Source organism: Amblyomma mixtum, chromosome 7 (genome assembly GCF_055824585.1).
Source record: "Amblyomma mixtum isolate Tamu chromosome 7, ASM5582458v1, whole genome shotgun sequence".
Taxonomy (NCBI): Eukaryota; Metazoa; Arthropoda; class Arachnida; order Ixodida; family Ixodidae; genus Amblyomma; species Amblyomma mixtum.
In genome coordinates this window covers 94,966,533-94,992,345 of record NC_143018.1, presented here as the reverse complement: position 1 = coordinate 94,992,345, position 25,813 = coordinate 94,966,533, and the positions used below count along the sequence as shown (strand labels likewise).

The 25,813-nt window shown below is 48.0% G+C and overlaps 1 protein-coding gene across 3 annotated transcripts in view; it reads right to left on the bottom strand.

Moving 5' to 3' along the window:
- Window positions 1-13,915: 13,915 nt before the first annotated feature.
- LOC149336897 (uncharacterized) overlaps window positions 13,916-25,813 on the bottom strand; it is a 66,373-nt gene continuing 54,475 nt past the window's right edge. For all 3 annotated transcript variants that reach the window (XM_089553187.1, XM_089553186.1, XM_089553188.1), the window contains 4 exons: window positions 22,764-22,833; window positions 20,229-20,441; window positions 18,105-18,388; window positions 13,916-15,237 (listed from right to left, as the gene is read on the bottom strand). In XM_089553187.1, the coding sequence (XP_089409313.1) occupies window positions 14,860-15,237; window positions 18,105-18,388; window positions 20,229-20,441; window positions 22,764-22,833 (945 nt within the window). In that variant the 3' untranslated portion in view covers window positions 13,916-14,859. The remainder of the gene's footprint in view (window positions 15,238-18,104; window positions 18,389-20,228; window positions 20,442-22,763; window positions 22,834-25,813) is intronic.

Genomic DNA, 25,813 nt, shown 5'->3' with positions numbered 1-25,813 from the left:
GCAAACCGAATGAGCTCCAAGTTTACAAAAACCTCGAAAGTTTCTCCTGAATCCCTAGACTGGGGAAATGCTATCGCGATGGCCCCAAAAATTTGACCCCGGTCGAAAACTTCCTTGTATTACCCACTGGACGCCCCCTCCGCTGCACGCCAAGTGTTTTGATTTCTATATAAAAGCGATGCAAAAGACATCCTTTCGCATTTTATTAAACGTAACTCTTACCGACCTATCCCAACAATACATGAGCGCAAAGCATTGCACGCTCTTAGCAGTCGATCGGACATTTTAGTTATGGATGATAAGAGTGGCGCCACAGTGCTTATGGACGAAAATTGTTAACTTGATGAGGCCTAAAGAAAACAAAACGATTCCACATTTTAGAAGGTTCTCCGCGCTGATCTTATGCCAGAGTATAAAAGCCACACTTCCGAAACTATTGGCAGTCTGGCAAAAAAGAAGGAAATTGATGACAAGATCGCACAAGCACTTATTCCACCAGTTCAGGTGCGGGACGTTTTTATTGCCTTCCGAAAATTTAGAAAGCATACGATCAGGAAGACCAATCGTGTCCGGTATTGGAACCGTTGCTGAAAAAATCTACAGTTATGTCGACAACCTCATTAGGAATATCTCTCCCTGATACCTCTCCTATGTTAAATAAACCACTCATCTTTAGGCAAGATTCTTGATTTAGTCATCCCAAATAATTTCCTTCTGGTCGCCCTGGATGTCGTTTCACTGTACACCAACATACGCTTGCAGATGACATCAAAGCAGTCGTTAATTGTTACGGCCGTTTAAAAGCCTAAAAACTTACTGACGGCAACACGCTTACAAGGCTTGTTAAAACTGATATTCGAGCCGCACAGTTTTTATCTCCGTGGCCATCATTGTGAGCAAATAATCGGAGCATCATTGGGCACAAAAATTGGCCAAATTACGCCTATGCAAGAAAGAATTCCTCGATAGTTACCGGTATAAGAAAGACTTATACAGGAGGTCCATCGACGACTTCTTTTCGATCTCGACGCATCGGGAGGGAAAACTTAATTTATTTGCAACTTCAGCAATACCTGTACTAACAACTTATTCTCCTCTTCATACTCGGCCACTATAAAAACTTTCTTGACGTCAAAGTAACTAGCACAAGCGCAAAACATGACACAACAGTTTGGAGAAAACCCCATACACAGACAATACTAGCACTTTCAGTGCAGTCGCACCAGGCATTGTACAGCCTCCTTTCCTTGCAGCCAGTTTCGACGTTTTCGCAGGATTGGCTTCAAAGCAGAAGATTTTGAATGTCACTGAGCTAAACTCCGTACGGACATACCATGCCAGAAACGCCCTCTGACAATCATCGATGATCAGTCACAAAAGTTAAACATAAAAAAAGCAACTATAAACGACGCAAAGCAGGCACGCTTTGACTCCCACGTCAACTTCGTCCTTGCCCATTCGGTACCTATCCCCAATGTTAACCCCCCACTTAAGAATCACAGCAGCATACTTCTATAGATTGAAGGAATGCTGAAGTGCTCCCAACTCTATGAGTTATGTTAGCTTGTTGTTGTAACTTGATATGTTATGTTATTATAACTTGTTGTTGCTGAAAACGTTTCCATGGTGTAAAATTTCATTTCTTTCTTTTTTATGACGCATTCAAACACTCTGCTGCTGTTAGGTACTGCAACAGTGATATGTTCGTTTATCCTGTGTTTTTCTCTGACATTGCTCTATATTTCTTTTTCTTTTTTGATATTTCGGCATCACGAGCGTTCCCATCAGAACATCGCCTGTAAACCTCATATGGTTTGAGTGGCACATGTGCCACCGACATGGAGCTACTCTGAGTTGTCTGAACCTGAGTGTCTCTGTTTGGTTTTGGTTTGGCGTCGCTTGAGACCACACAGATGCGGCCAGAGGCGCTGCAGAGGCTTACAAATGGCGTGGTTTTACCTTCTTTTGTTAATTCCTTACGCCGCTTTTTTTTTTTTTTGGCTATCTCTACCCTCAGTATCGCCCGCCTCCACCTCATGTCGAGGGAGTGAGGGGCGTATCTACGTTCGCATGTACGTACAGTCTTTGCCAAAAGTAACCAGGCCGCTTGGATTGCTTCTCATTACTATAGTAGAGCCCTCACGTCTTCCCTAAAGATCAAAAAGTTCTCGGAAGGTGATGACAGGGGTTCTCCTTGCCGTGCAGAGATTTAGGGCTTGAGGGCTGGCACAATAGCTTTAATATAGGACTGAGAAGCAAACCGTGCAGCCTGGTTGCTTTTGACAAAGACTGTACGTACCTACATAAGTACATCTTCCGTCGTGTGTACTATCAGCAACGAATGAAACGCGAACAAGAAAGTTAGGTGCCAATACAAAAACGCCAACATATTAGCTCCTGGACAAGAAATTCAAGCCAGGTTGAATAACACTTTTTGAAGAAAAGTTTTCACGCTTTCGAAATAAAAAAAAAAGCGCGATGATAGTACTAAGATCCCCTGGCTAAGAGATTCGCAATTTGCGTTTCAGTTCTTGTAGATAGTACATACGTCTCGAGGCTGGCCGGGCGTTTTGCTTGCCCCTGTGTGTCGGCGTATGCCTTCACTCTCTCACTCTCTCCTTTAAACTCTTTCTGGGCAGATTTGCGTGCTATCAAAAGACGCGGGTAGGCCCCGCGCTCTCACTCTTCAATAAGGCCGGCCTCCAGTCAAAACGTCAAATAAACGCGTTGACTTTTTTCACTCCGACTCTCTAATCTTAAAGCACTTCTCTTTTAGCGTTCTAGTCCTAAGATCCCCACTCACCAATTTCGGCATTGTATGTTTGGCGACGCGGGTTCTTCGGCAAGAGCAACCTGGATCCCACAAGCCCCACCCGTGGCAACACCTGTCATCGCAGGGCCGCGGCGCAATGCCAAACCACTGCTCCACTGCACCAGGAATGGTATGAAGACTAGCAAGGATCTATGAACGTAAAGTAGATAATGACCATGCCTGCAAAGCGCTACGCAAAGGGGACTCCGGGCCGATGAAGGCACCCATGAAAGCAGTCACGTCATACCGTTAAGGCTTGGCGTTAGTATCCGCTTCTATTTTTACTCTTTACGCCCATCCCTCATGTAATACCCCACACCAAAGGGCATTTGAGGTACTAATAATAAATAAATAAATAAATAGTTGCTGATCTTGTTACTTTTGCAGTGGTCATATTGGTTTATTTTTTTATTTTTTTGGTTTACAATGCATACGTAAACCAAGGACGAGTAGGCAAAAGGCGTTAAACAACACCTAAGGCCTGCCCTCCTAAACAAAAACAAACAACAAATTAAAACAAACATTCGAAGCATTTTACAGCAACCGACTTCGAACAGAAAAAAAAAACGCAGGTTAAAATTAAATTGGCAGTAATATACAGATTTGATACCAAAAAAGATACAACGGTGTTTACTTATACAGCCCTGTCACGAAAGTAGCATATCATGCACGGCTCTTTTATAGCTTTGGTCACTTTGTTTTTCCATTGCCATAGAAAGTAGCGGGGCGTAAGCATTTAGAACTCGCGGTATCATAAATGTCAACATTTGGTGGCCATAATTTGTACGGGACTTTGAAACATGGAAATTAGCTGTTCGGAAGTTATATAGTCCAGGCATGTGCAGATATGTGTTCTGAAACGTTTCTTTACTGTATTTTATTTGATTCTTTATGTATATAGCCAGTTTTTTGTCATACATTGTTTGTATTTTAAGTAACTTGTGTTTCCTAAAAACCTCCCCTGTGTCTTGGCTGAGTGTAAGGTCGAATACAGCTCGGATAGCCCTTTTTTGCAGCGCAAATAATTTTGCTATATTAGTAAGTGTTGTTGTTCCCCACACAAGCAGGCCGTAATGTATATAGGAGTGAACTTAAGAGTAGTATAGCTGTAGTTTGCATCTGACAGGTACAAGCATTCGTAGTCTGTTTATCATGCCCACTGACCGCGATACTTCAGTGCGTAAATAATCTGAATGGTCATTCCACAGTAAGTGCTGCTCGAAAATTACTCCTAAAAATTTTATTCAATTTTCACGAAGTAGTTGAATTTTGAAATTTCAGTTGAAAACTTTCAGTAATGATCTTGTTTTTGGCTCTAAATACGACATATTTAGTCTTTTCAACATTTAGTTTCAATTGGTTAGATTCCAGCCATGAAGAAAGTTCTTGTAGCCATACGTTTGCTTCTTTTTCTAAGATAGCCATATTATTTCCTGAAAAGAACACATTAGTATCATCTGCGTAAATAATAATATTCTTAGTCTGAGGTAAGTTCACTATGTCGTTAATATACAGAAGGAAAAGTATCGGTCCTAAAATAGAACCCTCTTGTACACCAACTACAATTTCCCCTGGTGTTGATGATACTGCGTTTATTTGGGTTATTTGAAAACGATTTTTTAAATAACTGGTGATAAGCTCAAGAGCAAGACCTCTTACCCCGTACCGTTCCAGCTTTTGGAGAAGGATATCGTGTTTTACCGAGTGAAAAGCTTTTTTTAAATCAAGAAAAATTCCTATTGTTACTAGTCTTTTTTCTATATTGTTGCGGGAAAGAATATATTTACAAATATTTACAAATAGATAAGAACAGCTGTGAGCGACACCGAGAACACAGTCCGAACTTAGTTGTCGTCTTCTACTCTTCCCACTCGTGCCATCGCTCTTTGTCGTCGTCGTCTACCCGCTTCAGGACCCCCGGCTGCTGAAACGCCGTCTCGGCGTTAGGGCGGTGACGTATGGGCGTCGTGATAAGGTTTAAGGCGACAGACGTGGACGATGTCGGTGGTGGCGCCAGAGGACGATGGCGAGGTTTCAAGGGGAGCAATTTCATAGTTCACGTCGGTAACACGGCGCACGACACGGTAAGGGCCACGGTAGTGCGAAAGGAGCTTCTCGGAGAGACCGACGCTGCGAGAGGGCGTCCAGAGAAGGACGAATGATCCTGGGGTATATTCGACGGCCTGGTGACGGCGATCGTAGGCTGATTTCTGGGAAACTTGAGAGGCTTGGAGCCTACTACGTGCTATTTGACGAGCCAGCGTGGCCTGGGAGATGGCGTCCCGAGCGTAAGCAGTGGTGGGGGCTGAAGAGTGAGTGTGTCCAAAGGCAAGGTGGGATGCCTACCAAACAAAAGGTAGAAAGGAGAATAGCCTGTTCTGTCATGAAGGGAAGAGTTATATGCAAATGTCACATAAGGCAAGGCTGCGTCCCAATCAAGGTGGTCTGGCGATACGTACATGGCTAACATGTCGGTGAGCGTGCGGTTGAACCTTTCCGTAAGCCTATTGGTTTGTGGGTGGTAAGCTGTCGCGAGCTGGTGCTGCGTGTCACACGAACGAAGAATGTCGTGAACTACTCTGGATAGAAAATAACGACCGCGGTCGGTGAGCAGTTGACGAGGGGCGCCGTGGTGAAGGATGACGTCTTGCAGTAGAAAATCGGCAACATCGGTAGCGCAGCTGGACGGCAAAGCACGCCTGATGGCGTACCGAGTCGTATAATCAGTTGCGACCGCGATCCACTTGTTGCCGGAGAGGGACGTCGGAAAAGGGCCAAGAAGGTCGAGGCCAACACGGTGAAAAGGTTCCGGAGGGATGTCGATGGGTTGCAGAAGACCGGCAGGCAAAGTGAAGGGCCTTTTCCGACGTTGACACAGGTCACAAGCGGCCACGTAACGCTTGACGGAACGATAGAGACCAGGCCAAAAGAAGCGATGCCGCACCCGAGCGTACGTGCGGGACACGCCAAGGTGACCGGCTGTCGGCAGATCGTGCAGTTCTTCAAGGACAGACGAGCGTAGACGTTGGGGTATCACGAGCAGGAGCGGAGGGCCATCGGAGCGTAGGTTTCGGAGATACAAAATGCCGTTCTGGAGCACATAAAGGTTCAGAGACGGAGATCGGTTTGCAGAACGGAGGCCATCAAATATAGGACGTAAAGATGAGTCGTGGCGCTGTTCGTTGGCAATATCGGCAAGATCGGAGATAGATAAGAGGCAGGGCAGGGTCTCAGCGTCCTCTAGGTCAGGTGGTTCCACAGGGTATCAGGATAAACAGTCAGCGTCCTGGTGATGGCGCCCTGACTTGTACACGACGGAGTATGAGTATTCTTGGAGGCGCAATGCCCGGCGACCAAGGCGACCGGTGGGATCTTTTAGTGAAGACAGCCAACAGAGAGCGTGGTGATCAGTGACAACAGCGAATGAACGGCCGAACAGGTAGGGTCTGAATTTAGCTACTGCCCAGACAAGGGCAAGACACTCGCGCTCAGTAATGGTGTAATTTTGCTCTGCGGCTGAAAGTAGGCGGCTGGCATAAGCGATGACTCGATCTTGACCATGTTGACGTTGGGCTAGGACGGCGCCGATGCCATATCCGGAGGCGTCCGTGCGAACCTCTGTGGGAGACGACGGGTCAAAATGTGCTAAGATGGGCGGAGTGGTCAGCAAATGGACGAGGGATGAAAATGAGTTCTCTTGAGCAGGGCCCCAGGTAAAGGGGGTGTCGTTCTTCAGAAGATCGGTGATGGGACGAGCGATGCCGGCGAAATCTTTGATAAAACGGCGAAAATACGAGCACAAGCCGAAAAAGCTGCGCACATCTTTCGACGACCTTGGAAGAGGAAAGTCCTTCACAGCTTGAATTTTGATGGGATCTGGGCGTACACCAGAAGCGTCAACGAGGTGTCCGAGAATAGTGAGTTGGCGACGACCGAACTTGCATTTCGATGAGTTCAGCTGAAGTCCGGCGTTACGAAACACTGTCAGAATATTGGAGAGGCGCTCGAGGTGCGTGGAAAAAGTAGGCGAGAAAACCACAACATCGTCTAGGTAACAGAGGCAAGTGGACCATTTAAAGCCACGAAGAAGGGAGTCCATCATTCGTTCGAAGGTAGCCGGGGAGTTACAGAGGCCGAACGGCATGACTTTAAACTGGTATAAACCATCAGGCGTCACGAAGGCGGTCTTCTCGCGGTCCTTTTCATCAACGGCAATTTGCCAGTACCCCGATCGAAGATCAATTGAAGAGAAATATTTGGCGCCGTGGAGGCAATCTAATGCATCATCGATCCTTGGGAGCGGATATACGTCTTTTTTTGTGATGCGGTTGAGGTGCCGATAATCAACGCAGAAGCGCCAGCTGCCGTCCTTCTTTTTCACCAGGACGACTGGTGAAGCCCAAGGACTTGACGAGGGCTCGATGATGTCTTTTGCGAGCATCTTGTCCACCTCTTGATTTAGGACGGTGCGTTCGGCGCTGGACACTCGGTACGGACGTCTGCGGAGAGGAGCGGAATCACCGGTGTTTATGTGATGCGTCACCACAGAGGTCCGAGCCAAAACACGGCTATCAAAGTCGAAGATGTAGCGGAAAGATGATAAGAGGCACTTACGATCGCGAGCTTGCATCGGCGGTAGGTCAGAAGCGATCATGTCGGCGTAGTCGTCTGTTGGGTTCACTGTTGATGGGGCCGCAGGCAGCCGGCATTGCTGAGTGGAAGGTAAGCAGCTGTCCACCACTGATATCACACATTCGGCAGCAGGGTACAGCGTGGCGAGTGAGATGCCTTGCGGGAGCGGTTGGATGGATGAACCAAAGTTCAGGACCGGAAGGTACGCTCGGTTGGCCGACATTGTAAATACAATGTGTGGAAGCGCAATGCTGCGCGTCAGGGCGACGTCAAGTTCCGGAGTGACTACGTAGTGACCATCAGGTACAGGGGGAACAGATGAGAAAGAAATGTAAGTTGCGGCTTGAGGCGGTAGACGGACAAAGTCGACAGCACAAAGACGGTGTATAACTGGGGACGGCGACTCAGCAGAAAGAGGAAGGTCATGCTCAACAACATTAGTGGCGCAGTCAATGAGGGCTGAATGCTGACAGGAAGTCGAGGCCAAGAATGACTTCATGAGGGCACTGGTCCAGAACAGAGAACAGAACGGATGTATGGCGGCCGGATATGGTCACACGGGCTGTGCAAGTCCAACAACATGAGGCGTTCCGCCGTCGGCAACGCGGAGAACGGCTTTGGGTGCCGGGGTCAGTACTTTTCGGAGGCGGCGTCGTAGGGCTGAACTCATGACGGATACGTGCGCGCCTGTATCGATCAGGGCTCGCACAGGCACTCCATCGACATGAATGGCGAGCAAATTATGGTGTGCGCGAAGGGCTAATCGAGGATTTTGGGACTGGGGCTGTACTGCAGCATCACCTCCAGACACTGCAGCGTCTAGTTTTCCGCTTGCGAGCGTCCGTAGGGGCCAGGAGAGGAGCGACGGCGTTGGGGCGAACGAGACTGTCGACGCAAGGGGGACGGGGAGCGGCTGGAGCGGGGAATCTGGCCGTCGACTGTAGCACTGTGCTGGGCTGGAGGGGGCGTGTAGTGGCTGGGCTGTTCGTCGTCGCGGTGGGAGCTGAGAGGACGGTATGTGCTGCGACGGGACCAATAATTTCGACAGTGGCGGGAGATGAGGCCAATGCGGTGGCAATGGAAACAAATGGGCCTGTCGTCGGTTGTCCGCCACTCATTAGGGTTTCGGCGACGTGTAGAGAAGTACGAAGGTCGTCCAGGAGCAATCGCAGTGATTTCGGGTGGTGGTGAAGACCGTACAGGGCTGACGGGCTGGAAACCAAATTGTCAATATTGTCAATTAGCTGTTCCTTATTATTAAGCAAAGCAGATTCTGTTGTTTTATTTTTTGGAAACCATATTGCTCTTTTGCAATAATTTCGTGTCGTGCCAGATAATTATACAGGCGATTATTTATTACATGTTCAGCAACCTTCGCAAAAGTTGAGAGAACGGAAATCGGTCTCTAGTTGTTGAGGTTGTTGGCATCACCGCTCTTGTGAATTACAGCTACACGAGCCACTTTCATCAAGTCTGGGAACCTACCAGTGTTAAGCATAATGTTACAGATATGTGCTAGTGGGGCAGCTAAAATATCTGCAACAAATTTGATTGGCCATGTCAGGATGTCATCTATTCCCGGAGCACTATTGTTTCGGAGTGAGTTAATTATGTCTACAATTTCATTATCAGTACATGGTTCCAGGAAAATTGAATTTGTGTCTGTCTTCTTTATGTAACTTGTAGGCTCTTTACGGAGAGGATCTACATTTTCCATTACACCAGCTGTAAGGAAATGCTCGTTAAATTTATTTGCCAAGTCAATCCCCGTGGAGGACACTGTTTGGTTTTTTCCCGAGGATATCGTTTACGAGAGCCCAACTCTGCTTTGGAGATGTAGTATTCGAGAACTTGTTTAGATAGTATTCTTGTCTAGCCTTTTTTATGTCGGCTTCGCATGTTTTTATGTCGGATGTTGAGGTACCCGTGCGAGTACCTCAACATCCTCATTGTTTTCACAAATTTCGGACAGTATGTAGTAGGACTTTTCATTTTTTATGTATGCAGTGAGTCCGCCTCCTCTCCTGTCACCCCTTGTTCGAGAAACACTGGTGTAAGATTCAAGATTAAAAGCATCAAGTTCACTTTTCAACCATGTTTTCGAGAATACCACGACATCAAATTTTATCGACAGTTCGTTCAGCAATGTGACCAGTTCATCCTGTTTATGACATAGGCTTCGCACGTTTAAATGAAGAACTGAGAAATAATTTTTTCAGACTTCTTCAAGCTTGACATTTGGTTATTGAAAGAAACGATGTCAATGTAAGCCATAGTGATACTTAACAAAAAAAAATCAGGTTTAGAGCTTGAGACGATAAATGGAAAACTATCTAATCTTCTCGAGATCGCTCTCAGAAGCAATGCATACTACACGGTCGCCTTCCCTTTTTCTTGAGAAAATTTTCCCATTTCGTGCCCATGTGAACTTGTAGTCAAATTCCTTTGCCTTCACGCGAGCAAGCCAGAGAAGTCGCTTGTTTTTGGCTGTCAGGTTTTCATAGAACCGGAGGTCAGATTGTTGCGTTCTGAGTTCTTGAGATTTGGATAGCCATTGCTCCTTTGTCTTGCGGCTCACGAAACGTATTAAAACTGGAGGGTTTGCGTTTTTTGAGGGGAGCCTGTGAATTTCATCGAGGTCAGTTTCTTTGAGTGAATCGATACCAAGTGATCGATACCAATCGATACCAAGTGATATATGTGAATGCTTGCCGGTCCGCCCAGCTTTCTGCCCTTCGGAATTGTATTGTTCAGTGCCATTACATCCACGCTGGTCGTGTGCATGGGCTACTGCTTGCTACGTTACTGCTAGCGAGTGACATGGCCTTATCTAGCCATTTGAGTGCGTGGCAAAAGGAGTTAGATATGAGAGATAAATGAGTCCTTGGAAGCTCGTTATCAGCAGGACTGTGTACCGTACGGTATAGAAGGTTACACGTTGGTGACGCAGGGTTTCTTCTTATCACGTACTCTATTGTCATGCAGTGGTGACAACGTCGCAGACAATAGAGGAGGTCATTCACGTGGCGCTGGAGTGAACTCTTCATGGGGCAGACCTGCAGCCGCAAAGAACTGAACTCGGCGGCGGCGGCGAAAGCAACAAGCGAGCTTGTGCTCGTAGGAGATAAGGAATGCCCGCTGTTCTCGGCAGTGCTCAATTTAAAACTGTCAACGAACTTTCGAGATACGGCGTGCAAAGTATCTGCAACAGCCTCCAACAGAGTACAATCGGCTTCGCACGGGTGCTATTATTTGGGATAAGTCTTGTCTTATCTCGCGTCACGAGGTGACAAAGCCACGTGCCGGCGTCCGTGAGCATGAACCAATATACATCGCAAAAAGCTATGCGGTAATATTCACGAGGTTTAGATGCTGCAAATATGCAGTTTGGCTCCAAACCAAGGAACGCTGTATGCGTTTAAAGTGGTCCATTATGACAGATGCAGGCAACAACTGGTTAATAAGATACTAAGAAAGTATGCGGGATGACGTAATACAGAAATTAGGCCCCGTTTTTTTTATCTATAAATGAAAAGACATACCGGGAGCTCCTACCTGATCTTTCTTCGTTTTACTACCATGTATCCTCTGAACCTGCTTAAATTTCTATAAGCGACAACGCATTTAAAGCCTCCAAATCCGACATCGAAAGCCCGTGGAGTGATTGCTTCTCTCTTCTATATTACTTTTAGGTGGTTCGTGAAGCTAAAGCTACAGCCGCGCGAAAACTCATCTTTCAAGGCACACCCAATGTTAGTTCTAAGCAAAAATCTATTTTGTTCTTGATGCAAGCGGTGCTTCTTTCACAACAAGAGATGCACTTATTGCTCACAAGGTTGGTTTTAAAATGACATTTATTTTTTTTTATCTGACCGTTCGGTTCTAACTCGAGAGATCAATAGCACAAACGACCCAACGTGTTTCGAGCGAACGGAGCGTGCTCGCTGACCGCGGCGAAGTGAACGGCCACCGCTATTAGCAGCGGCTTGACAGTACATACGTCATCACTTTCCCCAGCGGCGCGTCTTTTCCACTCGCCGCTGCAGATAAGGCTGACGCACTGTCGAAGACGCGCCGCAGCCTCTGATAAGCGACGGAGAGGCCGCAGATAGCCAATGGTGACAACACTTTAATTCAGTAGCTTCCATAGGTCATTCCAGAAAGCGCAGGAGTTCGTCTGGTTTCTAAGGCAGCATCCGGATTTTTCCTCCATTGCATCACAGGGCAGCCTATCAGCAAGTGCTCTTTAGCCGAGTGTTCGAGTTCAGGAGAGTGTTCTCACAGCTTAGAGCGAGAAAAAAGCGTTTCTCCAACGAAGAAAAAGTAGACATGGTGCTAGCCTTGGGTGCGAACAGCTCAGATATTTCACAGCTGGCATCCCGGAACCAAACCAAGATAATCAACCATTGTGCGACTCTACGAGGCCCTCAGGCAGACCAGAAACTTCACCACGAAGCGTCATAGGGTGAGCTCCACAAGTCAACCTGCTCGCGCTGGTGTCCTTTTTATCGCGGCTTCCCGTCCTCATGCAAGCGTGCGCGGTTTAAGTGCGAGACTGGAATGTCGGCATCGACGGCATGGAGGACACTGTAGAGCGCAGGCCTCCTGCCATACCACGTACATCTGCATCAAAAGCTTGAAGATCAAGACTTAGAAAAGCGTCTGGACTTTTCAAACTGGGTGCCCATCAAGGCGGACGAAGACGCGGATTTTGTGAATAAGATTATTTCGACAGACGAGGCAAATTTCTCGAGGAACGCGCAGGTAAACCTTCATAACGCGCACTATTGAGTGAAGCAAATCCCCCAAGGCTTATTGGGTCCCACAACCAGTACCAGTGGTATTTCAGCATGTGGTGTGGGATTCATGATGGAACCCTAATCGGCCCTGTATATTTTTATCGAACGCTGACACGACAGCGATATGTTTCTGAGATCTTAGAAGGAGCAGTGGATAAACTATTTTGCGGCCTGCCCCTAGCACGACTCTCTGACGTGTGATACCAACACCAACAGCGAAAGCCAAGCCAGAACGTGGCTTGATCGCTCCTTTCCCAACCTTTGGATTGGTCGCCACGGACCTGTGGCGTGGCCTGCTCGATCCCCAGACGTCACACCTTTGGGCTTTTTTTATGGGGATACCTCAAGGATCGGGCGCACGACACAAAGGCGCCAATGTCTGAAGCTCTGAAGACGAAGATAACTCAAGTTTCTCGTCAGATTCCTCAAAGCATGCTGAAGGCTGCGTCGGCAAGTGTGATAAAGAGGTGTGAGAACAGCATAGTTCTCAATAGTGGATTGTTCGCACACATATTGAACTGGAGGGCAGCGCGTCAATGCGAGAATCCGGTGGTTGCAGTGAATTATAGCTACCAATCTTCGCAGCTTTTACTTCCTATACGGGAGTAAAACTTTCGCTTTAACCGGCTGTCCGTGGCCTGTCTGTCGCATATCACAGACTGCGGCCCGTCTTTTCCACGCGCCGCTGCGGAATGTGCTGAGGCACTATCAAGCCGCTGATAAGAGCGGCGGCCGTTCACTTCGCCACGGACAGCGGGCGCGCTCCGTTTGCTCGAAACGCCGTTGAGAGCGCTGCAATATGGTAGCGCACGAGCCCAGTGACGTGGTATTTTTTTTCATATTTCGCGGGCTTTCTTTAGATACCGGAAAAAAGGGTCCCATAGGAGATACGAGGCTACAATAAACTAGATTGGTTGTTTCTAAACCTGCTCTACAACCTAACGTAACACTCTTGACACTAAAATGAGTACTTGAAAATTTGAATAACTCATCTTAGTTAATTAACTAATTAGGCAGAATAAATAAATATTCTGAGGAGCGCCACATGATGGCAAACAATGTATAGTTGGTTTCAGCGGGGTGCGGTTTACAGCCATTTTTAAATCCTTGGCTCAAGCTACGTGAAACACCCTGTGTATATATCAAAGGTGATTTGTTGGCAGCTGATTGATCGATATAAGAAAAATTCACAGGAAATTGAAACACACACACACGCTTATATACGCTTATATACAGGGTGTCCCAGCTAACTTTGACCAAGATTTTTAAAAAAACCAGCGTTCTTCTGAACTAAAATTGCGTGGATGTTGTTCGGGTTTATCTAAAGTTAGAGTGCCATTTTTTTCGCTCCTCCTATTTGAATAATTAGTTGAGCGAAATAAATTAACTTGCCGTAAGGGCAGGGATAAAGGAGTGTCTGAGAGAAGAAAGCAAGGAAGAGGTGCCGTATTCGACCACCTGGGGATCTTTAACGTGCACTGACATCGCACAGCACACGGGCGTCTTTTGCGTTTCGCCTCCATCGAAACGCTGCCGCCGCAGTCGGGTTCGAACCCGGGTACTCCGGCTCAGTAGCCCTTAAACCAAACCTAAGTAGCCGAGCACCCTTAACACTGGGCCACTGATGCGGGGTAAATAATAAAAGGGAAAGGGAAATAATCGAGACAGCGTGGTGGTGGTGGTAACAACTTTATTTACAAAAGCTCCTCAAGAGTGGGCGCCTACTTGTACAAGAGTCCACGTGTCTGGGCTTTACAGAGATCTCTGTCCATGTTTGGCCATTTGGTTAAGCAACTCGCATAACGGCCTCCCATGAGGAGGTGGATGGAGTGCATATGGGGGAAGTGCCGTGTTTTGTGTTCATTCCTACAAGTAGTGTGTGAGGATCACCTTGGCCGCCCAATATGTTAGAGGAGTGGGAGGGTCAGGGTAGAGTGGAAGCGACGGAGGAGATAGGTTGAGATGTAGCAGTTTCTCTCCAGTAGCCGCCAGACTGCACTGTATTTTGAATCCAGTGTACGGTAAGGTGATGGAAGGGTGAAGCGGCTGTTTTTGTTATAAGTGCTCATTTTGTGGTATGCGAGTAGATCCAGCGGGATTTCCTGCGTGGGTTTGTGTGTCCAATCTTTCGGAGCCGCGAGGGATAGTTCTCGGGCCAGTGCATGTACGCACTGATTAACGGGCGTCGAACCATGCGCAGGACCCCACGTGAGGGTTATCTTAGTTGAGCGTGTGTCTATAATGTGAGAACGCGTCAGACGGTTGGTGTAATAATGCTTTGCTGATAATGACAATACGCAGGTTTGGAGTCGATGCAGGTTTCCGTGATGTTGGGATCTTGTGTAACAAGTATGAGCGATACGGCGATGGCCGCTCCCGCAGCCTCATTGGGGTTCTTGGCGCCGAGGGTGGCTGCGGCCCCGGTGGTGCACTGTCCAAAATATAACAGTGGGCGAGCGACCACTGCTCATACTTGTTCAACATGAAAATACGTTGTATCTACAAAGCCCCACGCAAGCCGCCATCGAAGCCAGACTTTGCGGAAAATTACCCTGCTAATGCTCGAGCATTAAAATGGCGTCTGTCAACAAAGGCGACACCATTCACCCTCCACTCTCACTTCTCGCGAAGAATGGCCTGGAGCTTTCCGCACAGGCTGTCTACTGCGAAGCCCCGCTCGTCATGGGCATTGCAGGCGTTGGCGAGGGCGTCGCCAAAGCGGCTGCAGGCGTCTGAGCTGAGCGCAGCGTCGGCGCGACTCTCGGGAAGTGACGTGCCGTGCAACAGCTTCTCTAGTAGTTGGCGCAGGTGCTGTGGCAGCAGGTACCGCTTCTCGGGCACCAGGTCCAGGCGGCTGGGCAGTGTGGTGTATGGCAGGCGAGCCACCACGATGTGGCAGTAGTCGCCCAGAGCCTGCGCCTGGTTGGACAGCAGCGCCGCGTACGTGGTGTGGTAAAGGTCGTCTATGTTGCTCTCGCTCACCGCTCCCAAGTCCTGCGAAGAACCAAGTCGTCGAGGGGTGTGAAGTGCGGCGCTCATAGCTCTTGAGAAATCTACTTTAGTCACGTGTTCGATCCATTTCACAGCGCGCTTCCCGTAAACCTGCGCAAAATTTCCGTTACTTGTTATATGCAAGGTAGCTTAAATGCACACAGTCCATGCTACACCCTATATAGGATATGTGTCAGACTAGAAGGGAACTGAGAAATAAATACTAGGATATACCTTTATATAAAAATATAAACAGATAAGTTTACCTTTGCCTAATACCAAGTACGCACCAAGTGCTTACTGTCGCAAAGTTCTGTCGGCGTTCTAACAAGACGCCTCTCACTAGTTGTCACTGAGCCTAACCTGTTTCACATGAATGCTGCAGTGAACGGCGCTTTGATACTACTCGCCGCCTTTCCAGGAACGTATATTTTTCTTACTATTGCACTACAAACAGAAAAAAAATCGGGGTGATACCTTCGCTGATCGGAAATGCGTCAGAGCTGGTTCCTCCAACTCCTTTGTACCACACACGCGACACGAGGACTGATTAAACACTGCTTCAAGTCTGTTTTTCATATCTGTTTATTTCCACTTTAGAGGAGGTCTTCCGTATCTGACATTCGCATCAATTTCTAGCCGACGACGTTGCTCCCTCGTTTCAGCAGCACGCTTTTATCGCGATAGCGTTGAAAGGTCCCGCTCACCAGAAAATCCGGTGTCAGCAGTATGAGCGAAAAATCACGGGCATGCCTCTGGCAGGTGGTCCCCACAGAGCAATCTAGGAGGGAGGTGGGCTACCTTGGCCACCTGACCTTGCGACATCATCAAAACCTGCCCACCAGATAGTGAGCAAACTGGCCACCGTGGCACGTGGCAGTTAAATTAATGATTGGTCGCTCGGGAACAGCAAGTTGGGCAGCACAAGGCCCTCCACTAGGAGCCCCTGCCATTGCAGGACAGTGGCCCATCTCTTAACCGCTGCACCATTGCGCCAGGAGTAGTGTGACGACTTCCGTAGATCTATGAATGTAAAGCAAAGAATGACCCTCTGCATATATTGGAATTAGCTCATCATGCTCTAGCCTCATACCCTGAAGGCGAAGCTTAAGTGTCCTCTGCAATTTTCGCCGACGCGCTGCCGCCGCTAAGTGCTGATTCCGCCCTTCTTCTCTCTCGCAGCACCATCCAGCGCATCGCTAAAACCCATGTGGAGCTGGTTTATGGTTTATGGGGTTTAACGCCCCAGAGCGACTCAGGCTACGGGAGACGGCGTAGTGAAGGGATCCGGAATAATTTCGCCCACCTGGGGTTCTTTAATGTGCACTGACATCGCACAGTACACGGGACTCTAGAATTTCGCCTCCATCGAAATTCGACCGCCGCGGCCAGGATCGAACCCGCTTCGTTCGGGTCAGCAGCCGAGCCGTAACCCCTGAGCCACCGTGGCGGATCACCTCATATAGAGCTAGCTGAAATACATGCGCGAACCGTGCCCAGTCTTCTCGGGAGCAAAGCGCATCTGCAGGCGCCCACCGCACTCCTCCGAGCAGAGGCCATTCCCCATCTTCCCGAACTGCCCTCTTCTTCCTCCTCTCTGACAATATAAACATCTCCCTCGCCTCCTTTCGCTTGCCAGCTCTCCCGTCCCCTTGGCACCGACAGTCGGCCGCCGCTGTGTTTTCATTTGCGCAATCGTTCTACTGCTACAGCCTTATTAACTGGATCTTTAACACTAAGGTGTCATTGGTTTCGCCAAAGCCTTCGGCAGCGACGCTGGCCAGACAAGAGCCGCCGGTAGTATTCTGCCAGTTAAGCTGGCTTCACCACACGACAAACATTGCACTTAACGCCGGCTTTCTCCCATCAAGGCGATTTCGCGGTAAAAATTGAGCACGCCAGGATCTTCTAGCTCTGCCAGTTGACCAAGACAGCGCCGCCCACGCTTCTGCACTCTATTGTACGAAGTCGTGCGGCGGCTTGCTTTCGCCCGCGAAACAATGCAATTACGCTGTTAGACGCACCACCTGTAAAGGCGCGGAGCGTCATTCGATATATCGAACACAGCGCTGAACGGGACTTCAGTAGTAATTCACTTTTGCAAAGGATCTTTAAGGGGAAGCCCTGACTGTTTATACAGACAATAATCCCGTATATCCCGGATAGACCTTGCTTGGACTAATGCAAGTGTTTCCCAAAATAGCACTTGGGTTAGAAACGCTGCAAAGCTCGCTTTCTTTCCCTGACAGGAAAAAAAAAGCGGGGCAGGGTTCCATATGACTACACCTCAAAACATGCCCACCATGGACGACAGGCTCTCACTGTCTAGACTTTTCATTCGACAGGCTACGACGTGTGTCAAGGATGATGACAATACCGGCCTCAAGCTTTTTCTTATGATGTGTTGTGGAAACACTGAGCAAACATATCTCGACAACAAGCCCACTGAACACGCTTTGAGAATCAGCCAATATAGGAGAAATATAGGATAAAAATAGATTTTAACATAGTATCCATTGTTGTAATCTCTTATGGACGTCTCTAAAGTTATACGTCCTTCAGAAAACTGAAGAGCGGTCATGGTTGATTTATGGTTTATGGGGTTTAACGTCCCAAAGCGACTCAGGCTATGAGAGACGCCGTAGTGGAGGGCTCCGGAAATTTCGACCACCTGGGGTTCTTTAACGTGCACTGACACCGCACAGTACACGGGCCTCTAGAATTTCGCCTCCATAGAAATTCGACCGCCGCGGCCGGGATCGAACCCGCGTCTTTCGTGTCAGCCGCCGAGCACCATAACCACTGAGCCACCGCGGCGGACGAAAACTGAATAGCATGAACCCCAGCAACAGCTTCTTTCCAATGCGCACCTTGTGCTGGCGGTATGCCTGGTGTTTGAGCAGCGCCCCGTCCGACTCGAGCACGAGCATCATCTCGGGAGCCCTCCTTCCAGCCGGTTGGACGGCGGCGGGGTTGAAGGCGGGACAGGGAAGCTGCGCCATGGCCATGGCCCAGTCGTGTGTCACGTGGGCGGGACCTGCGGCCGCTTCGTCCCACTCCACCCGCATGCCCAGCTCGCTCTGGAGCAGCGAGCACAGCTGGGACACCGCTGCTACGTGGAGTTCGCTGTCACGCGAGTACACCACCTTCACCACTGCACACCCAGGAAAAGGAGGATGCGGAGGAAAGGATGGAGAAGAAAAAGTGGTGGTTAATTTCGGTGCCAAAAGGTAGAAGATGTAAGAACAAAAGAACAAAAGGAGTGCAAAAAAGGCACTGCGCATGGTTCTTAACCTTTTTCCAACCTACTAGTGCAAAAAAAGACAAGCTTGTGACAAAAACAACCTGTCTGTTTTTTTTTTTCTTAAAAGTTCAGCTCTACAGGTTGTACTGCCTCTCGTCCGAATAATGTTTTCCTTTTGGCCTAACTTTCCACCCTAATGCATTGCAGTGGACACCTATGCTCTTTCTGGCAAAGCACAAGGAAACAATAGCCATGTCTTAAGCTCATACTAAGGGCCGTCGCAGCTGCATCCTTCAGTGACTCATCGCTGAATGTGTCGAGATTAGTCTTGCAAGCCACTGGTCCGTCTTCATCCCTCCTATTATACTGTGTTTTTTTTTTGTTTACGGGGTTTAACGTCCCAAAGCGACTCAGATTATGATGTACGCCGTAGTGAACGGCTCCGGAAATTTCGACCGCCTGGGGTTCTTTAACGTGCACTGACATCGCCTCTAGAATTTTGGGCCTCCATCTAAATTCGAGCGCCGCGGCCGGGATCGAAGTTTGATGGTTCATTAGACGAGTACACGTTAAGGTCCTCCGTGTTCAGTTTTATTGCACTTACGGGACTGTGAAACAACCCTCTCTGCTCTTGGCACCTGAATGTGTATATCTAACATCCTCTTTCTTTCGCACTTGTCGCACCCTGTCTCACAGACAGCTTGGCACACAGCATACCCTTTACGTTAACTTTGTCTAGTTTTCCGCTGTTTTAGAGAGTCTTTTTAACCAATTCATTTTGATTACAAACAGACTTACTCTTGTCCGCTCTCTGATATGAATGCTGGCTGAAGTTCTCAATATTTAACGCCGTGTAATATGGGAGTAATTACTCATTGGCATCCACCCGAGCACAGCCATACGGCTACAAAGGAAACCTATACAGCTTTCTCAGAAACTTCGTAATTAAAGAAAAATTCGTCCTGGTCCGGGGTGAGAACCCGGGACCACCGCTTCACCGGAGCAGTCGCTCTACCAATTGAGCTAACCTGGACGGCAAGCTTATGGTAGGGCGAGAGCGAATTGATCATTAACTCGAAGTGGGAGCAGTGTTGGTAAAATGTTCAGGAGAATCCCCCAAGGTGGAGTAGATTTGTAATAAGGGAGTAATTACTCAATGGCATCCACCCGAGCGCAGCCATACGGCTACAAAGGAAAGCTTTGTAGCTTTTCTTTGCTCGGGTGGATGCCAATGAGTAATTACTCCCTTATTACAAATCTACCCCACTTTGGGGGATTCCCCTAAACATTTGACCAACACTGCTCCCGCTTAGAGTTAATGATCAATTCGCTCTCGCCCTACCATAAGCTTGCCGTCCCGAATGGTGCATGGTTTTGAGAAAAGAAGATGCGCTGTGAAATTCTGTGGCAAGAATTCAACTGTGACATCCATGTGCTTAACAACGCCAAATGAATGAAATACTTGAAGGTCAGTCCCTTCGACCAATGCGAGGGACACACCCAAAACCCTGGATCTGTCTTGCCGCTTCTATCTGACGGCGTACGCTGAATGCCGACATGAAAGCATGCGGCTCTTTGTAACATTGAGCTTGTTTCCCTTATTCGACATCTTTGCCTCACTGTGCTTCAAGCTCCCACAGCAGCAGCCAGTCGAAAAATGGCCGAAGTTCTGAACATTTCCTCGTATGCTTTTCCCGTTTGAATTCCCGTCTCCACCCAAAACCAAGACGAAGGATTTCACGGTACACACCAGGGGGTCCAGGATCGAGCCGAGGCCTTTTCAGGACGGGCAGGGATGATCGTAGGGTGAGCTGCTTGCTGCGGTGAGTCCACGCATGTCGCCGCGTCCAAAGCACGGCCAGAGCGATCAGCGCAGCAACACCCAGCAGTAGCGGCAGCAGTAGCAGCCACAGCAGCCCACTCTGACTGCTTTCCAGGCGAGGCGACGCCCTTTCCACAGGAGCTGTGTGAACGAGTAACACGAGAAGCAGAGAATCAACAGTTCGTGAGTAAGTTAGCAAGAACTGCACTGCAGAAGGCACCAGTGGCAGAACTGCAGAAGGCACCAGTGGCATGGCACTTGTGCCTTCTGCATTTGTTCGATAAGGGGTTCTTTTATCCTGTTACGGATTACTTCTTTTTGCGCCTCCCTTTCTATTGAATACCTGTTTGTGAAATAAACCTCAGTTGAAGTCCGGCGTTCGTCCGGTCTCGTCTACCTTCGTTCGTCTTTTTAGCCGCTAGAATGTCTCACAATAGTACTCGCAACCAACTAGCCCAGCTTTGTACGCCTAATGAGGGACAATAGAGGACAAAAAGACACTGAAAACAATGCGATAGACATGTGCACGCGTGCCGCACTGGGTCGCGAAGTCAGTGCGATCGCCTACAGATTTATGAAGGAAGCCAACAGTCACTAACCGGCGGAAAGCATACGGAGATCTTTTAGTACGAAAGCACTCCTTCCCAAGGTCAAAACGGTGCACCGGTTTGCTTTAAGTTTATGAGGAGTACCTCGGGCAAACCAGATGTGAATAAGTAAAATAAGATTTGCCGCGACAAAGATTCTAACCCGCGGCGGCGCAAACAAATTAGCTTCGCAGGCCACTGCCCGAGAGCACTAGACCGTTGCTGCAGCCGAGCACGCCTCGAGTTAAACTGCATTATACTCTCGTGCTGTGCATTGCACGTCTTATTCCTCATCAACTAATACTACTACCAAACAAATATTCGCACTTTGAGCTATGTGGCGGCAGTGACAGAGAGATGTGCGCTGCATACGTTGGCGCGACAACGTTGTTGCATAAACGCGGCCCTAGAGCAATACGCGTTGGAGTTCACAAGATTGCTGCAAAAACGCTGTACTGCACCATAGGACGCCGGCGTACATCTGGTAAACTGATATTGACGATGAACAAGTTTAAGGCGCGCATAGATGGGTCCCTGTGTCAGTGGGGCCATTTATAGCTCCACTGACCCAGGGAGCGATTTGAGGTACCTGGCGGTGGCATCCACGTGCAAAAAATTATGCTTTTGTACTATATTTCGAGCTTAGGAACGCGAAACCCCCCGCCATTTTTCAATAACCAACGGGTAGGTAGTACTTCATCGAAAAAATGATTTATTACAAAGTATAAAAAGACCACCAGATGCTGCCAGGGATTCCCAATTCACGAATTCCGCGTCTCGCGTACTGTGCTCTACCAAGCGAGCTATGACGGTGGTTTGCTAGCCTACTACTTTCGATTTTATTCATATTGCGTAGCCTAACACGAACGGACGGACGGGTGGAGAGACGGGTGGACGGACGTACGGGCGGGCGAACGGGCAAGAAGCGGGCAAGCGGGCGGGCAAGCAAAAAAGCGGACGGGCAGGCGGGCTGGCGGGCGCGCGGATGGATGGATGGCTGGATGGATGAATGGACGGACGGACGGACGTGGTCTGCGGTCCTCTTTGCAAACCGCTTAACACGCACGGGCACTGTTCTTTTGCGTACTCAGAAATGAAAGAAAGACGACGCGCACTTTATGCTGCTCGCGCCGTCTGTTGGCGCAGCGACGTACATCTGATTACGGGGGTTTTCTAGTGACCCCCGTATGCCGGCGCCATTATGCCACGTCAAGTAGAAACGATACGAAACGCTAATATGTACTTAGCTGCACTGTTAATTATTGCTTCCGTAAATAGAATCTGTGCAACTGCACACATATCCATTAGCATACAATCGTTACATGCTACTTTACGTGAAAGACCACCCGACATAGATATAAACCACTCTTGTACCCAAGCTGTACAAGCGTGTACTTGCATAGCCTAGTCGCAGGCTCGAATCGCGACTAACATTTATGAAATCCTTCTATGAGCACGGGTTATTTACTGTATAACGTGTAATCGTTTGAGACATTCGCATTAAATGTCGTTTTTAATTACCTTAATTCCACAGACCCACGTGTGATGTCACTTGCGACATAAGGTTCGCTGCATGACGCTGCCAACGGGATGTCGCCGCTTTTTCCGCTAAACGGGACCCTTAACGCTGGCGCGTTAAAGGATGGAACACGCGCAACATGTACACTGCGCACATCGCACATTAAGCGTTCTTGTTCTTAGAGCCACACAAGTCTGTCCTCGGCAGAAAAACAGTGGATTGCATCCCCTTCACAAAAGCACCTAGCACCTTAAGAAACATTTATGCGCACTATTTGGCGCTTTCACAAAATCATACGTCAGAAATAGCTGCTCACACTACTAGCACACGTATTTCCCGTAGAAGTGCAGTGCTCACCTGAAGGCAGCTCGATGACCTTGGACATGAGACTGAGGCAGTCCTTGGATGGACGACACACGGGTGTTACCTGCACATTTCGAAGCATCGCAGGACAAAAGCAATTAGATAAAAGTAAGGGGAAAGTTTTGATTACTCACAGGTTGTTTCGCCTTAGACTTTACACAATTTTTAAAAATAGACTTTCTGAGTTAGAAGAGAGCCTTTTTCTGCATACCATGATCAGCGGTGAAGTACATCAGAATATAGCATACAGCTAAGGTGTGCTAACTAGCAGGCTGATTAACTAGTATTGAATAGTTAGCTTTTAGCTATTACTGTGCAAAAGCACTGTAGTTTGTACCAGTTTATATTGATCCAACTTGAAAAAACGTTGCAGCAAGAAAAAAACGCGCACGAAATAGTCACACATGCGGCACACATGTCTCCTGACGTATATGTGTCTATTTCATCCCCGTTTTTTTCTGGCTGCTACGTTTTTTCAAGATGTAACTATTACTGTTAGACTCCTTAATTATCAAAAGGCGTGTAGCCCACCATAATTAATATCTATATCAGTTTCTAGAATTTAGAAAATGCAATTACACTCGGTGCTGCGGCCGACCAAATTTTGGCTGCTTCCACGAGTTACGTGCACTGGAGAGGTTGGTTTGCCGGTAAACTTCTCGAAAGCACATATATTTTGGCGCGATGTAGCCAGAACTTGTTGTGCAACATCGCCGAAGGTAACCCCGTTTTCGAAGTCCCAAAACCTGAAACGGCTATTACTTACGGTGGGCTACACGCCTCCCAAAATTAAGAAGCCTAAGAGTAATACCTAAAAAGTTCACTATTCAGTATTAGTTAACCAGCCTGCTAGTTAGCACGCCTTAGCTTTATTCTGATGTACTTCATCGCTGGCAATGCTATTCCGAAAAAAAAAGCGATCTTCTAACTCAAAAAGCCTTTTTTTAAAAATTGCGCAAAGTCTTAGGTGAAGCACCCTGTATACTTGACCCATAGCTGACCGCATTCTGAATGGAGGAGATGAGCAAACGGGGATGCATTTTCACTTATCGAAGGCATCGATGGTTCTATGAACCAACATGATGTACCACATTCAAGGATTCAGTGAAATGTGGACTTGTAGTACGTAACATATTCTAAAGACCTTAGGTTATTTTATGCAAGATAAAGCTAGGCGTCTAAAGGACCACATATTGCAATACATATTAAGGGAGACAACTGCTGCCGAAAGCAAGAAGCATAGGGGAATGCCCTTTCTTTTCATTTGTGGCGTTCACGAACTTGAGATCAATATAGTAAATATTTTCTCACCCAAAGATAACTGATTAGAAAGCAGAAAAAAACAACCACAGGCCACCGGTGGCATCCCAGCCCAAGACCTCCGAATTTCGCGTCTGGTGCTCCACAAACTTAGCTACAGCGACGGCGATCCAATCTTCTGCTTTCGTGGATATTTATGAAGCGTCCAGCCTAAGCTTTAGGGAGTTCATCAGCGCCACCCTTGCAAAATAGTGGCGGACATAGTATGCACGTCCAGTATTTGTCAAATGTTTAAGGTCCCGTATTGCCGCGAGTGTGCCGTGGAACGTCATCAAATGGTGAAGGCGGAAGTTGTGCGAGAACTCTCTTATGCTACCTCAAGCATCAAGACTGCCAGAACCGAGGTCCTCGATAAGCCGTTGAGCAGACAATCGAAGGAAAATGAGGGGCTCATTATGACGATCCCCACATTTCTCTTTCCTTGCCTGCTAATAGCTCACAATATTTTTGTCAGAAACAGCTTTAAAATTTTCCATAAATTTTTTGTCTCATCAGAGGACCCAGCTCGAATAAGTATCCTCACAGAGAAACAATTACCAATGAGAACGATGGTAACGAGAAGCACGCAGATTGAAAAATTGAAAATTGGTTTTTGAGAAAACTAGATGGTGTAGTAATTGTCACACATCTCGGTGGACACCCGAACCGCACCGTAAGGGAAGAGAAGAAGGTGGGAGTGAACGAAGAGCGAAGAAAGAAAGAGATCTTGTAGTGGAGGTCTCCAGAATAATTTATATCACCTGAGGTCTTAACGTGCACTGACATCGCAAAGCACAGGGGTGCCTTTGCGTTTCGCCTCCATCGAAACGCGGCCGCTGTAGTCGGGTTCGAACCCGGGAACTCCGGCCCAGTAGCCGAGCGCAAAACTGCTCAGCTACCGCAGCGGGCAAATTCTTCCAGTGCCGCGTTTCTGCCAACAACGTTGTCAACGCGAACGCATGCAGCGCACAGCACACCTCCCTCATCCCAGCTCCTCGTCAATGGCCTCCTCTATTGTCTGCGACGTTGTCACCATTACGTAACAATACAATACGTGATTAGAAGAAACCCTTATACAAAAATGCAAGAAAGGTCAGGCAGGATTACCTGGTATGTTTTCTGGGCTTGAAGAACAAACTGCATAAAAATAACTGGGCTGAATTTTTTTTACTACGTCGTCCCCCATACTTTTCCACTATTTTACCATCCATCTGTTGCCTCCATTTTTTTTAATTTATCGCTTTCATCGTGTTCAGCGTACCACGGGCATGGAGTAAGAACCCCAGGTCCTGAACCAGAAGCCAAAGTGCATATCTGCAGCAGGTAAACCACGTGAATACTGCCGAGAAGCTTTGTGATGTTTATTTGTTCATGATCAAGGCCGCCGGCACACGATTTTGCCAATTTGTGGCGCGAGATACAACCAGATTTACCTGAAATTGTCGCACCCATGCGGAATCAATTCTATGCCGTTCAAGGCTGTTGTGGTTACTTCGCACGCCCTATCTCGTAAGTTCATTGTCAGCTTTAAATAAGGCACTGACTAGAGCAGCGGGCATTCTTCTATCGCCGCCGCCACCGAGTTCACTTCTTTGCGGGTGCAAGTCTGCCCAATGACGAGTTCATTCCAGCGCCATGTCAGAGACCTCCTCTATTGTCTACTGCGTTGTCAGCGCTACGTGGAAATATGACAGTAAGTGATAAGAAGATACCCTGTCTCACCAATGTATATTCTTCTATACCAT